This window comes from Trichomycterus rosablanca, chromosome 5 (genome assembly GCF_030014385.1).
Source record: "Trichomycterus rosablanca isolate fTriRos1 chromosome 5, fTriRos1.hap1, whole genome shotgun sequence".
Lineage (NCBI taxonomy): Eukaryota > Metazoa > Chordata > Actinopteri > Siluriformes > Trichomycteridae > Trichomycterus > Trichomycterus rosablanca.
Genome location: NC_085992.1, coordinates 49,085,164 through 49,099,496, shown reverse-complemented (window position 1 = coordinate 49,099,496; position 14,333 = coordinate 49,085,164). Strand labels below are relative to the sequence as shown.

At 35.1% G+C, this 14,333-nt stretch overlaps 1 protein-coding gene across 1 annotated transcript; it reads right to left on the bottom strand.

Annotated features, from left to right (window-relative positions):
- Nucleotides 1-7,487: 7,487 nt before the first annotated feature.
- Nucleotides 7,488-12,586, bottom strand: LOC134315309 (GTPase IMAP family member 7-like). Its single transcript, XM_062996398.1, has 2 exons — nt 12,577-12,586; nt 7,488-8,365 (listed from the first exon to the last, which is right to left on the bottom strand). The coding sequence occupies exons 1-2, from the start codon at nt 12,584-12,586 to the stop codon at nt 7,488-7,490; spliced, it is 888 nt and encodes a 295-aa protein (XP_062852468.1).
- Nucleotides 12,587-14,333: the final 1,747 nt, after the last annotated feature.

Below are 14,333 nucleotides of genomic sequence, written 5' to 3'. Positions count from 1 at the left end.
AAATAAAAGACTCGGTTCCTTTCGTTCATTTCAAAGATCCGTTCAATAGAATCGGATCGTTCGCGAATGACTCATCACTAGTATATATGCAGTTAGCATTTCAGTGAGTGCGCATGTTTAGCGGAGCAGCCTTGTGATGTCAGGAACGAGATCAGTGAGCTTCAAACGCAGATCTGGCTCTGATAAAAGCGAGAGAGCTACTGATAACTTTACTGATAACTTTACTTATAACGTTTTGGAAATTCCGAGATGGAAACCGCGAACGTGAAGTATAGATGTAATGAAGATTGTAATGTAATGTGTTTAAAAACACATTAGTTTTAATACAATTTGTTTTCATTAAACTGATTTTATTAAAACTGAATTATAAAAACTTGAAACAGATTTTATTAGTAATTTACTCAATTTGTTTCATATGATTTTTTATTTATTTATAAGTATTCAATTATTTATTTTTTCGGTGCATGTAATTACTTTTCCGAGATTATCTGGCGTACCACCTCGTGCTGCTTCACGTACCACCAGTGGTACGCGTACCACAGTTTGAGAACCACTGTTCTAGAGCAATATGACAAATGCTTTAAAAGCTATTGAAGTTATTAATAAAAAATCTATTTTTATTATGTAATAAAGGGTGAAAGTGTCAGTATAGGAGTTGTAGTATGTAATGTGGGTTACACTTGAAAAAATACATTATACATATATACAGGCATGTGTGCAGGGTGTACAATACTACATTATACATATTGAACTATACTGTTGTTCCTCATACTGCTTCTTATATTTGTAGTTTTTCTGTCTCATAAGCAATTAGGGACTACATCCTAGTATACTCTTAGCAAACATGTAGTAACAACATAACAACCACCTAGCAACCACACACCAACAGTCTAATAACTACTTAGCAATAGCTTAGCAATCATGTAACATCACCCTAGCAACTACATAGCAACAACCTATTAACTTAGCAAACACTTTGGATACACAGTTATACACACCACATACAAGCCAAATAAAAGTTTGCTGACGAATTTTGCCTTTCCAGTTGAACTTGTTTTTGTAAAACAGCATGTGTGGCATTTTGGGAAAAATCACATAAGCATGATATGGCCTTGTGTTTAGAATAAAGGGATCTCTGGCCTTCAGAAAAATGAAGTATGAACTCTGGCTAAAGCAGCTCCCTTTCCCAAATTACAGGCAGTACTTCAAGGTGTGACATAATCGGTATGGAAGAGAGATCTGGGTAAACATCAACTGGGATGTTCATGATGATGATAATTATCATTTAAAGGAACAGGACAAACAATCGAATTACAAGCTAATGTCATTCACAAACATTTGCTATGTTTCCTTTAAAGATTCAGTGTGAACAGTGCCAACAATAGTTTCATTTGGAATACCTCAGTATTGTCATCCAAGCAAAAGAAGTTCAGTAGTTTTTTGTGCTCTGTCATAAAAAAAAAAGAAAAATCAACCAGGAACAGCTGTAAGCTGTTGTATGTACAGTGGACCCTTGACCTACGAATGTAATTGGTTCTGAAGGGCTGTTCTTAAGTCAAAATGTTCGTTAGTTAAACCTATTTTTCCCATAAGAAATAATGTAAATAGAATTTATCTGTGCCAGAACCCCCAAACCCACCTTACCCCTAACCTTTCTAATGTCTTAAATTGTCTTTTTTGTTATAAATACACGTATGTTTTCCCTTAAATCTTAAATTATAGAATAGATAATACTGTAATAAACAATAATAAACAACAATACACAGTAGTACTGTACATAAACACACATCACATTTCAGTACAGTATGTGTGCTGTATCATACACCATAATACATTTCCTACTTTTTATATAAAATGTATCTATCAGAAACAAGAATAACTCTCATATTTCTCTATTATTTCCTTCTTTATTTCAGTAGTGTTGTATTTTGTAGGTGTAATTACACGAAAGAAAGAATACTTTACTGAGCCGAATTCCTTCTTCTCTCTTACTCACTGTCCCCTAAATACCTACAAAATACAACACTATTAAAATAAAAAAGGAAATAATAGAGAAATATGGGAGTTATTGTTATTGAGTTATTAAGATTTAAGGGAAAATATACTTGTATTTATTTAAAAAAAGAGCATTTAAGACATTAGAGAGGTTAGGGGTAAGGGGGTAGTTTGGGAGGTCTGGCACGGACAAATTCTATTTACATTATTTCTTATGGGAAAAATAGGTTTAACTAAAGAACACTTTAACTTAAGAACAGCCCTTCAGAACCAATTACATTCGTAAGTCAAGGGTCTACTGTAAAGGGTGACAGTGTCAATATAAAAGTTTTAGTATGTAATGTGGATTACAGTTAATATAATACACATTGTTTTGGAGCAATATGACCATTTGTTCAAAAGCTATTGACGTTATTAATAAAAATCTGTTTTAATTATGTAATAAAGGGTGAGAGTGTCAGTATAAGAGTTGTAGTATGTAATGTGTGTTACACTTGATAATATACATTATACATATATACAGGCATGTGTGCAGGGTGTACAATACTACATTATACATATTGAACTATACTGTTGTTCCTCATACTGCTTCTTATATTTGTAGTTTTTCTGTCTCATAAGCAATTAGGGACTACATCCTAGTATACTCTTAGCAAACATGTAGTAACAACATAACAACCACCTAGCAACCACACACCAACAGTCTAATAACTACTTAGCAATAGCTTAGCAATCATGTAACATCACCCTAGCAACTACATAGCAACAACCTATTAACTTAGCAAACACTTTGTATACACAGTTATACACACCACATACAAGCCAAATAAAAGTTTGCTGACGAATTTTGCCTTTCCAGTTGAACTTGTTTTTGTAAAACAGCATGTGTGGCATTTTGGGAAAAATCACATAAGCATGATATGGCCTTGTGTTTAGAATAAAGGGATCTCTGGCCTTCAGAAAAATGAAGTATGAACTCTGGCTAAAGCAGCTCCCTTTCCCAAATTACAGGCAGTACTTCAAGGTGTGACATAATCGGTATGGAAGAGAGATCTGGGTAAACATCAACTGGGATGTTCATGATGATGATAATTATCATTTAAAGGAACAGGACAAACAATCGAATTACAAGCTAATGTCATTCACAAACATTTGCTATGTTTCCTTTAAAGATTCAGTGTGAACAGTGCCAACAATAGTTTCATTTGGAATACCTCAGTATTGTCATCCAAGCAAAAGAAGTTCAGTAGTTTTTTGTGCTCTGTCATAAAAAAAAAGAAAAATAAACCAGGAACAGCTGTAAGCTGTTGTATGTACAGTGGACCCTTGACCTACGAATGTAATTGGTTCTGAAGGGCTGTTCTTAAGTCAAAATGTTCGTTAGTTAAACCTATTTTTCCCATAAGAAATAATGTAAATAGAATTTATCTGTGCCAGAACCCCCAAACCCACCTTACCCCTAACCTTTCTAATGTCTTAAATTGTCTTTTTTGTTATAAATACACGTATATTTTCCCTTAAATCTTAAATTATAGAATAGATAATACTGTAATAAACAATAATAAACAACAATACACAGTAGTACTGTACATAAACACACATCACATTTCAGTACAGTATGTGTGCTGTATCATACACCATAATACATTTCCTACTTTTTATATAAAATGTATCTATCAGAAACAAGAATAACTCTCATATTTCTCTATTATTTGCTTCTTTATTTCAGTAGTGTTGTATTTTGTAGGTGTAATTACACGAAAGAAAGAATACTTTACTGAGCCGAATTCCTTCTTCTCTCTTACTCACTGTCCCCTAAATACCTACAAAATACAACACTATTAAAATAAAAAAGGAAATAATAGAGAAATATGGGAGTTATTGTTATTGAGTTATTAAGATTTAAGGGAAAATATACTTGTATTTATTTAAAAAAAGAGCATTTAAGACATTAGAGAGGTTAGGGGTAAGGGGGTAGTTTGGGAGGTCTGGCACGGATAAATTCTATTTACATTATTTCTTATGGGAAAAATAGGTTTAACTAAAGAACACTTTAACTTAAGAACAGCCCTTCAGAACCAATTACATTCGTAAGTCAAGGGTCTACTGTAAAGGGTGACAGTGTCAATATAAACGTTTTAGTATGTAATGTGGATTACAGTTAATATAATACACATTGTTTTGAAGCAATATGACCATTTGTTCAAAAGCTATTGACATTTTTAAATAAAATCTGTTATTATTATGTAATAAAGGGTGACAGTGTCAGTATAAGAGTTGTAGTATGTAATGTGGATTACACTTGATATAATACACCTTGTTTTGGAGCAATATGACCATTCGTTCAAAAGTTATTGAAATTATTTAATAACAATTTGTTATAAAGGGTAACGGTGTCAATATAAGAGTTGTAGTATGTAATGTGGGTTACACTTGATATAATACAACTTTTTCAGTTTGGTGCTTTTTTAGGAGTTTAACTGGTGCAGTAAAGGTTGTGTCTAATAAAGTTAATTACTGAGTAAAAATGTTGAGCATTTATTTCGTTATTTTGTAGCTGTTTGTATACGTAAAACAATGTTGTTAAGCGGGGTTTGGAATTGGAACCACGATGCGAACACAACCACAGAGACAGGAGCAGGGTTAAGTAGTTTATTAAGAATAATAGTCCAGAAAGAGAACCAGGGAGCGAGGGTGAAGACGAGGGTACTAGTGTCTATGCTTGGGGTAGGAGGCTGACAGGGACCGTAGGTGGCAGGTGGATGAGAAATCCAGGGACCAGGCGGAGAAGGCAGGAACACAGGAACAGAGAGCCGGCGAGGGATCCAGGAACCAGGCAGAGAAGTCAGGAACACAGGAACAGAGAGCCGGCGAGGGATCCAGGAACCTATGCAGAGAAGTCAGGAACACAGGAACAGAGAGCCGGCGAGGGATCCAGGAACCAGGCAGAGAAGTCAGGAACACAGGAACAGAGAGCAGGTGCAAGGGAAACCAGGCAGTGTGCATAGCAAACAGCAACTGACAATCTGGTCCTGACTGAGAGGAAGGCATGGGCTTATAACAAGGAGGCTGATGAGAAGGTAATTAGGGCCAGGTGAGTCAAATTAGGCAGGGGAGAGATCTATTGGCTGGAATGGGAGGAGAAGTACCTTCAGCCACGGCTAGATGTCACCAAAACCACCAGAGGAGAGGCCACAGAGAACAGCAGCTCAGGAGGAGCTCCTAACAAATGTTGTTGCTTTTCCCTTGTCAGTTCTGTTCTAATTATTTGTTCCTTGTTCCATGTTTTTTAGCTATAGATAAGATCTGTGTGATCTATAGTTTTCTCACTGGGATCTTATCCAACAGGCTATGATAAATTACAGAGGCAAAACCTTAGAAGATATTCCTCATAAAGGGTTAGCATATTATTTACTACTAAATGTTTTGTTTACTGGCTAATATAAAATTAAATGTAAATGTAATTAAAATCTTAATAAATAAATTTAAAATATATGTCTGAGATACAGATCAATGGATCTATCACTACCTATAGTTTATAATAATATAGAGACCTATCGACATGTGCTCTCACTTATGCAAAGTAGGCGATGATGTCATTTAGCGACTTCTAGCAACTTTTAGGACAGCCAATAGCTACTTTCCTTACTGAGGAGTTGGCAACACTGCGTGAAGCCATGTCATCAATCATTTTGTCAGCTCATACTGACAGTGTGTACCTAAATGACTGAGTTACAAAATTAGCCCATATTGTTTTATTGTTATATCAGATTCAAGGAAGCTTTTGAGATTTTATGAGCCTTCACCTTCAAGTAAAGGTAAGAACATTAACAAATATGTGACATTCAAAATGTCAATTTATTGTTGCAGCTGTTGGCTAGCTTATAGTATCATAATATTTTTTTATATTTCACTCTGTATTTCACTCTAGTTTATGTTACAAATTGTGTTGTTGTTATGTCCTTTTTTACAACAGCATGGGTGGGTATGTAAAATTTGTTAAAAAAAAGTTTTGAGAAACCTGTACGGGACCTGATGGAGAGATGGCCTGCCTTTTTTGATGCAATTCAGGTGACTTTTCAAGTGAATTTATAGTTACATAATTAAATAAGGTTTTTATTTTATTCACTGAATACCACTATATGAATAGTAGCCTGTGTGTGACAATGAATGTACATTTCATAATGTATTACAATTTTGTTAATAATTATTACATCTTGCTTTTAAGGTGAAAGAAATTCAGAAGGTTGACTGCTGTTTATTTAAAATCTTAATTCTATTCTAAGTTGAACAAATACACAGATAGACTCCACCGTTTGAATTGATGTTACTGGATCAGGTAATTTGGTTGTGTTTGCTGCTGTAGTATAAATTCTTTTAAAAAACTATTTGTGTGTGTTTCTTGGCCATTCAGGATGCTGGTGTGGGCAATCGTAGAGAGGTAGTGATTCCTTACTTGATGGGATACCTCTCTGAGAATGCTGAGCACTTCATTACAAATTACCAGGTTAGTGTGGTACGTGTTTAGTCTTTGGAGGTGTAGCATGTAATGAGAAAACCAGTGGGGAAAATAATTTGCAAGCAATATCATATAATAAGTTTGTTCTTTGGGTTCATTTCAGGACATTGAACTCAATCCTGATGACCTGAAACACCACACATTGCAGATGTCTTTCAGAAGTAGGGATCGATTTGGAGGCTGTGCAATTGATTGCACATTTACAAGTGTCCTTGACATGATGTATGTGGTCAATCAGAATTATCCAAATCCATTGAGTACAAATGAATTTTGATGTTTTTTTAAATGCCATTTCTTAAAATAAACTGTTGTTTGAAGTTCACTAAATGGCTTGTTGGTATAGTGGTTTCATTTATTTGATATACATCTACAACCCATTTTACCTGTTACTATCTTTGACTGTGGCACTAGTAGCAGTATTAGTGGTGTTAGTAGCTGGAATATTAACTCAAATTATTACTCACAGTCATCTTAAAACATTAAGTAAGTTGAAAAGAAGCAGCTTAATTTTACTAACTGGAGAAACATGTTTTTTATGTAAAGACAGAGAAGTGAAAGCTGATTTTTTAGTACTAACATTTTAAAGTTTTTAGTAAAAATTACCTAAAATCTTAAGTAAAGTATACACAAAAATAAGCATGCAAAAATGTTGCACTATATTTTTAAGTAAAATAAACACATTATTTTTTACAGTGATATAGGAAAAAAGCCAGGTTTAATAAATTATAGCCAATCTTCTTCATTTAACATCATTAAAAAAAAAAAGTTTGTAAATTTGTGATTTCATCAGTGGGTTTCTTTTAATCTTAAAAAAAAAACTACTAAAGACACCTTGCCAAGAGGAATTCATCAAAATAACCATAAACAAAACACCTATTATGTCCCACAAAGACATTTAAGTGAAATAAGAAGACTTTAAATAAAATAACTAATTATTTAAACCTTAATCTGCAGTTCAAACCTAAATTACACTTTAAAAAATATGAGATAAAATTTCTTTTACACCATCTACAATCCAAGAAATATAATTGCGTATTCTTTCAAAGAATGTGTGGTTTCTCTCAGCTTCATCTCTTGCCTCTCTTTCATGTTTCTCATGCAATTTCTTCCGGGCTTTCTCCAGTTCTTCTCCTTCTGACGTTTTCTTCAGCTCTTCTATCTCTTTTAGTCTTTGTTTTTCATTTTCTTTCAGGATTCTCTGTTTCTCCTCCTCGATCGCTCTCTCGGCCTCCTGAAGCATCTCTGTGGTGTAATGTTCTCCTCCATTTCCAGTGACCATCTTATCGATCTGATCTAGAAGCTGGACGACTTGCTCTGGGTTCTGATCTTCATTATTGAACACGTGGTATCGGCCTCCACATTTCTTAATGAAATTTAAAAGGTTGGTGTTGTTACGTATAAACCGGTGAATGCTTTTACCTTTCAGTTTATCTCCGTGAGTGAACAGAGCCATGGTGTAGGTGGACGACGTTTCACCAAAAATTGTTTGAAAGATCTGAACAGTTTTTTCTTCTTCCTCTGTAAATCTACCCAACTGAATTACAACCAGAAAGACATGAGGACCGGGAGCAGAGAATGGAATACACATCTTAATACGATTCACCACTTCATCTGCAGTTAACTGAGTGTCAAACAGACCTGGAGAGTCGATAACAGCCACTTTTCGACCGTTTACATTCCCGGAGGCTTTATCACACTGTGCAGTTACAGACGAGGAGGAGATCTCTGATTTAAAAGCCTCTTTACTCAGGATGGTGTTTCCTGTAGCACTCTTCCCCACGCCAGTCTTTCCCACCAGTAGAATCCGAAGCTCCTCGTTGAAATCATTCACCTGCTGGAGTGTTTGCTCTGCTAAATAATAAAAATAGTACAGAGAATATTTTTATTTATTTTTTTATATGCTGATGTACAGCCAGTTCTATCAGCAGCTCTAGTATCTTTACAAAGGTTGAAGATGATTTTGAGACTACGTATACAAGTAAAAGATGATGATAAGCACCCAGGTGGTGCAGCGGGATATTCCGCTAGCACACCAGCACAAAGATTCTGAACCCCTCAGTCGGCTGGGCGCCATCCAGCTGGCATAATTGGCAGTGGCTGCAGCAGACACTAACTGGCTGCCAAGTCTGCTAGGGCGGGATGACCGGACTATGTGAGTGGGGTCTTCAAATGCTGTGCAGAGACCCTGATTAGCAAATAGAGGCAGCTGTGCAGAATGCATGGGCGAAAAGAAGGGGTCTGCTAGGACCGCACACGGGTCGGAAGAGGCATGAGCAGCAATATACCCACCTCAACTGCAATCAGGGATCCCCAGCAGCGAAAGACAAATGTACTATATGTTCAATCAGGTGAAGAATTAGAGAAAATGCTTCTAAAGTTAGGAGAAAAGTTAGCTGGTTTAATTTTACATGGTTACACATAAACGATGTGAGCTCTGTATATACTGTATATATATATATGCATATATAATTATAACTATAGGGTGTTACCTGCAGAGTTTAAGGTGTTGCTTCTGTGTTCATTAAAAATCTGTCGGGAGAAAATGTGACAAAGTCAACTTTCAAAATGCATTGATTTACAATAATTGTGGTACATGTGGGTTTGTTAAAAATAAGCAACATTTACGTCAATTAAAGGTAAAATTTTTCTCAGTTCTTTGTGAGATTAAATTAATTTAAAGGTGAATTACTTTCAATAATAATTTTTATTTGCGAAGAGGACTGTATGTTCAGGTATTTAGTTATTTCTGCAAATGTTGTTTTTTTTTTGGTTTTTTTTACTAAATATTTGGAACACATACTTCCTAGTTTAAGAATATTCTCACAGATTTAGGTTCTTACATTAGTTTTTGAAATTTTTAAGTATATATACATAGAGCAACTTGGGTTATTAATCTGTTGCTCTAAATCAGGGGTCACCAACCCAGTGCCCAGTGCACCTGGTCGCCCGCAGGGACCACGTGAGTTGCCCGCAGGCCATGTTCTAAAATAGCACTAGTGACTATAGAGCTCCGTCTAAAAATTTTATTTGTGTTGCTGTTCCTTTTAAATCAATAACACTTGCATTGATGTAGATTTAAAAATGACAATACTGAATATAAAATTTTAAAAACAAAAATGTTTGTTTTTTTATATCGTACATAACTGATAATTTATACAAACATGGGACTGAGTTCATGATTTGTTCTAAAATGTTGCAAAGATAGTGATCAGTACAAACAAGACATGATTTGAAGATGTAACTGTTAATGATTTTCCAAAAAATTTTGTGATTTTGATCAAAATGCTACAATGTGCTCATTCATACAAAACTGTCAGGAAAGATATTTAGAAAAAATATCAGAGATGTGATCGCTCCAACTTTCAATATTAAAACAGATTTAGATGAATAAAGATAAATAATGTTACATGTTGAAATATATCTGTATTTCCTACCATGGTAAATCATTGTTAATACATCTGAGGAATCATTAACATTAACATGATCAGATAGTCTCTTTATATATAGGAATATTGATAATAATAATAATAATAATAATAATAATAATAATAATCATTAAAGTAAAGCAAAGAAAAAGCTTGTCTGTGCTACCTTTTTACCAGTAATTGATTATGGAGATGTCATTTATATGTATGCACCCACATCTTATCTATGTTCACTTGACACTGTTTATCATAGTGCACTGAGATTCATTACAAAGTGTTCGTTTCTTACTCATCATTGTGTTCTTTATGAAAAGCAGCTCTGTCCTCATTAACCACACGAAGACTAATCCATTGGTACACTTTAATTTATAAGTCTATTCTAGGTTTATTACCTTCTTATTTATGCAATTTTATAAATCGTAAAGAACCTGGAAATTACTGTCTGCGCTCTCACACTTTGTATCTTCTTAAGGTCCCCTTGGCACTCATAAATTTAGGGAAACAGGCTTTTAATTACACTGCACCTGCGCTGCACCTGCAGAATGTTTTAAAATAGCAGGATTTGGTGAATTTAAGTAATTTTAGAAACATGCTTTTGAAAATGGATATAGGAAAAACGGTTTGTAATTGTTTTAAATGATCATTGAATTGTCTATACTATGTATACATGTTTGTTGTATGTTGTTTGTGTAGAAGTAACTATGTATTATGCTGCTGCCTATCTTGGCCAGGACTATCCTGCAAATGAGATTGTAAATCTCAGTGAGATTATTTTCCTGGTTAAATAAAATAAAATAAAAAAATAAAATAAATAAAGTGAACAGTGCAACTTTATGTTATTCAGGAAGTTTGTATCAAACAAGTAGCCCTTCGTATTATTCAGTACCCTTAAAGTAGCTTTCAGTCTCGAAACGGTTGGTGACCCCTGCTCTAGATGGTTCTGTTGATTACTCTTTGACATGCTATCTTAATTCTTTGTTAGTGATTTGGTAGTAAATTTGTGGTGCTCATATAAACAGTGTATGAACAGTGGTATCTTCTGAAGGTCAAGAAAAAAAAACTAATTGTCACTGTGTGTCACTGTGTAAAAACTTTTGCTGTGTAAATCAAAAAACAATAAAAAAAAGTCTGTGATGAAATAGAAGCTACTGGAACATGCCCGCCAATCATCATCCACAACCAAACAGGCTTTAAATTACAAGTAATAGAAGAGAGTTAGTATGAGGGAGCAGGATCTGGTAGAAGGAGCAGGGGCTTCGGAATAAGAATACAACATTTGTAATGCTAAAAAAATCTGTTTTCCCCTATTTGCCCTCTCAATCATGTCCTGCTGTAACAGATTGATTTCCCTGAGGGGATCAATAAAGTATAATATCAATAAAGTCTTAGATCAATAAAATCTAATATTCCTGTTGTACAGTAGGGCAGTGGTAGCTCAGCAGTTAAAATACTTGACTTTTAATCAGAAGGTTGCCGGTTCAGCCCCCCGCCCCCTCCGGCAAGTTGCTTTAACAAGGAACCTGTGTTAAAAATGCAGTGCACTACCTTCAGGAGAGTATTACAGGATCGAAACAAGCACCATACAATTTGGGACACAGCCAACATGACGCAACATGCTTGTTATTCCAGATATTGCAATGAAAACAATAGCTTTGTTTAATGGTGTATTTAGTTTCACCACTCAATCAACAGATACAGTGGGGAAAATAAGTATTTGATCCCCTGCTGATTTTGTAAGTTTACCCCCTTACAAAGACTTGAACAGTCCATAATTTTTATGGAAGGTTTATTTTAACAGAGAGAGACAGAATATCAACAAAAAAACTTTAAATAAAGGTTATAAATTAATTTGTATTTAATTAAGGGAAATAAGTATTTGATCCCCTACCAACCAGCAAGAATTCTGACCCCCACAGACCGGTTATGTGCCCATGAGGCACACAAATTAGTCCTGTCCCTGTATAAAAGACTCCTGTCACAGAATCAGTTTCTTCCATTCAACCGGTCTGTGGGGGTCAGAATTCTTGCTGGTTGGTAGGGGATCAAATACTTATTTCCCTTAATTAAATACAAATTAATTTATAACTTTTATTTAATGTTTTTTTTCTGGATTTTTTGTTGATATTCTGTCTCTCTCCCATAAAAATTATAGACTGTTCAAGTCTTTGTAAGGGGGTAAACTTACAAAATCAGCAGGGGATCAAATACTTATTTTCCCCACTGTATATTGATACAAACATTGATATGAACAGATATAATCATAGTAAATGTATCACTACAATTTTACATAAAGTAGTAAGAAAAAAAATATATTTAAAAGAGTTAAAAATAATAAACACCTTTTATAGCCACACTAATTTAGTTGTGAATGTTTACATATACTGTATATTAAATGCAGCTGTTTAACAAACATCTACAGTACATATTACCTGATACCCCACAGCAGCAGCTATCACAAGCACACCCAGTACACACAGGACTGTGGGTAGTGACAGTACACATCTTTTGTTCTCCGTTGACCGACCTCCTTGAGGGTTTTGTTTATTTTCTGCATAACATTAAACACATAATTAATAACATTCTAAATATCATTAAAGAAAAGCTTACATTTATAACTAATCATAACATGATTCTTACCTTCCACCATGGTCGTACTGCACCTTCACACTAGCTGTATAATTCTATCAGTTTCAATTTCCTGAATCCTCCATTTCTGTTTCACTCGTCAGTGTGGGTGGATCCAGGCTCAGGCAAACAATTCAGCTTATAGTTGGTTATAAATCCATTAGTTATACACAGATCAGCTATAACATTAAAATCACCTCCTTGTTTCTACAGTCACTGTCCATTTTATCAGCTCCACTTACCATATAGAAGCACTTTGTAGTTCTACAAGTACTGACTGTAGTCCATCTGTTTCTCTGCATGCTTTGTTAGACCCCTTTCATGCTGTTCTTCAATGGTCAGGACCCCCACAGGACCACCACAGAGCAGGTATTATTTAGGTGGTGGATCATTCTCAGCACTGCAGTGACACTGACATGGTGCTGGTGTGTTAGTGTGTGTTGTGCTGGTATGAGTGGATCAGACACAGCAGTGCTGATGGAGTTTTTAAACACCTCACTGTCACTGCTGGACTGAGAATAGTCCACCAACCAAAAATATCCAGCCAACAGCACCCTGTGGGCAACGTCCTGTGACCACTGATGAAGGTCTAGAAGATGATCAACACAAACAGCAGCAATAGATGAGCGATCATCTCTGACTTTACATCTACAAGGTGGACCAACTAGGTAGAAGTATCTAATAGAGTGGACACAGTATTTAAAAACTCCAGCAGCGCTGCTGTGTCTGATCCACTCATACCAGCACAACACACACTAACACACCACCACCATGTCAGTGTCACTGCAGTGCTGAGAATCATCCACCACCTAAATAATACCTGCTCTGTGTGGGTCCTGTGGGGGCCCTGACCATTGAAGAACAGCATGAAAGGGGGCTAACAAAGCATGTAGAGAAACAGATGGACTACAGTCAGTAATTGTAGAACTACAAAGTGCTTCTATATGGTAAGTGGAGCTGATAACATGGACAGTGAGTGTAGAAACAAGGAGGTGGTTTTAATGTTATGACTGATCAGTGTATAGTAAATATAGAAAAGCCAGCCAACACTGTATAAAATGTTTCTGTTGATGCCTACTTTATTAGAGCCACGTAGCCTTATGGGAATTCAATCATTTTCCAACAACAAAGAGCACAGCACAATATTATTAGCACAATGTTGTCACATTTCATTATGACTTAAAGTCACCAGACTGGTGCAGTCAGATGCTTTAAATGTGTTTGTGAAAATGAGTGGCATTAGGTGACATGGCAAGTTTTACCAGTTTTATTACTAATTAAGAAACAGTAAAACACAGTATGCTGTGTTATGAAACAAATATTTATACAATGCCCCCACTAGGTGTTTAATTAAAAATATTGGGATTAATATTAGGTAGAATAAGTAGGATTTTTGCAGTGCTCCAATGCCTGCAGCAAATCTTTATATACTGATTGTCACTGTATACATTTATGTGTATAGTATAAATGAATTAATATAAAATCTGATAGGTATGGGTGTATTCAAAATTTCTGAACACAGTAATTAGAAGGGGTGTCTCAATACTTTTGTCTATATAATGTATAACAGTATCAATAACGTTGATCACAAGTGTATTTAAAAAATCTGAAACCTGTATATTTGTATAGATATTCCCTTGAGCTAGCACTCTTTTGTCTCATAATATCTTAATCTCTTTATAATTATGATAAATCTTGTCTTTTTTTATCTTGTTTTGTTAAAATATACAGCAGGTGACTGATTTAGTTCCTGTACATTAAGGTGAACT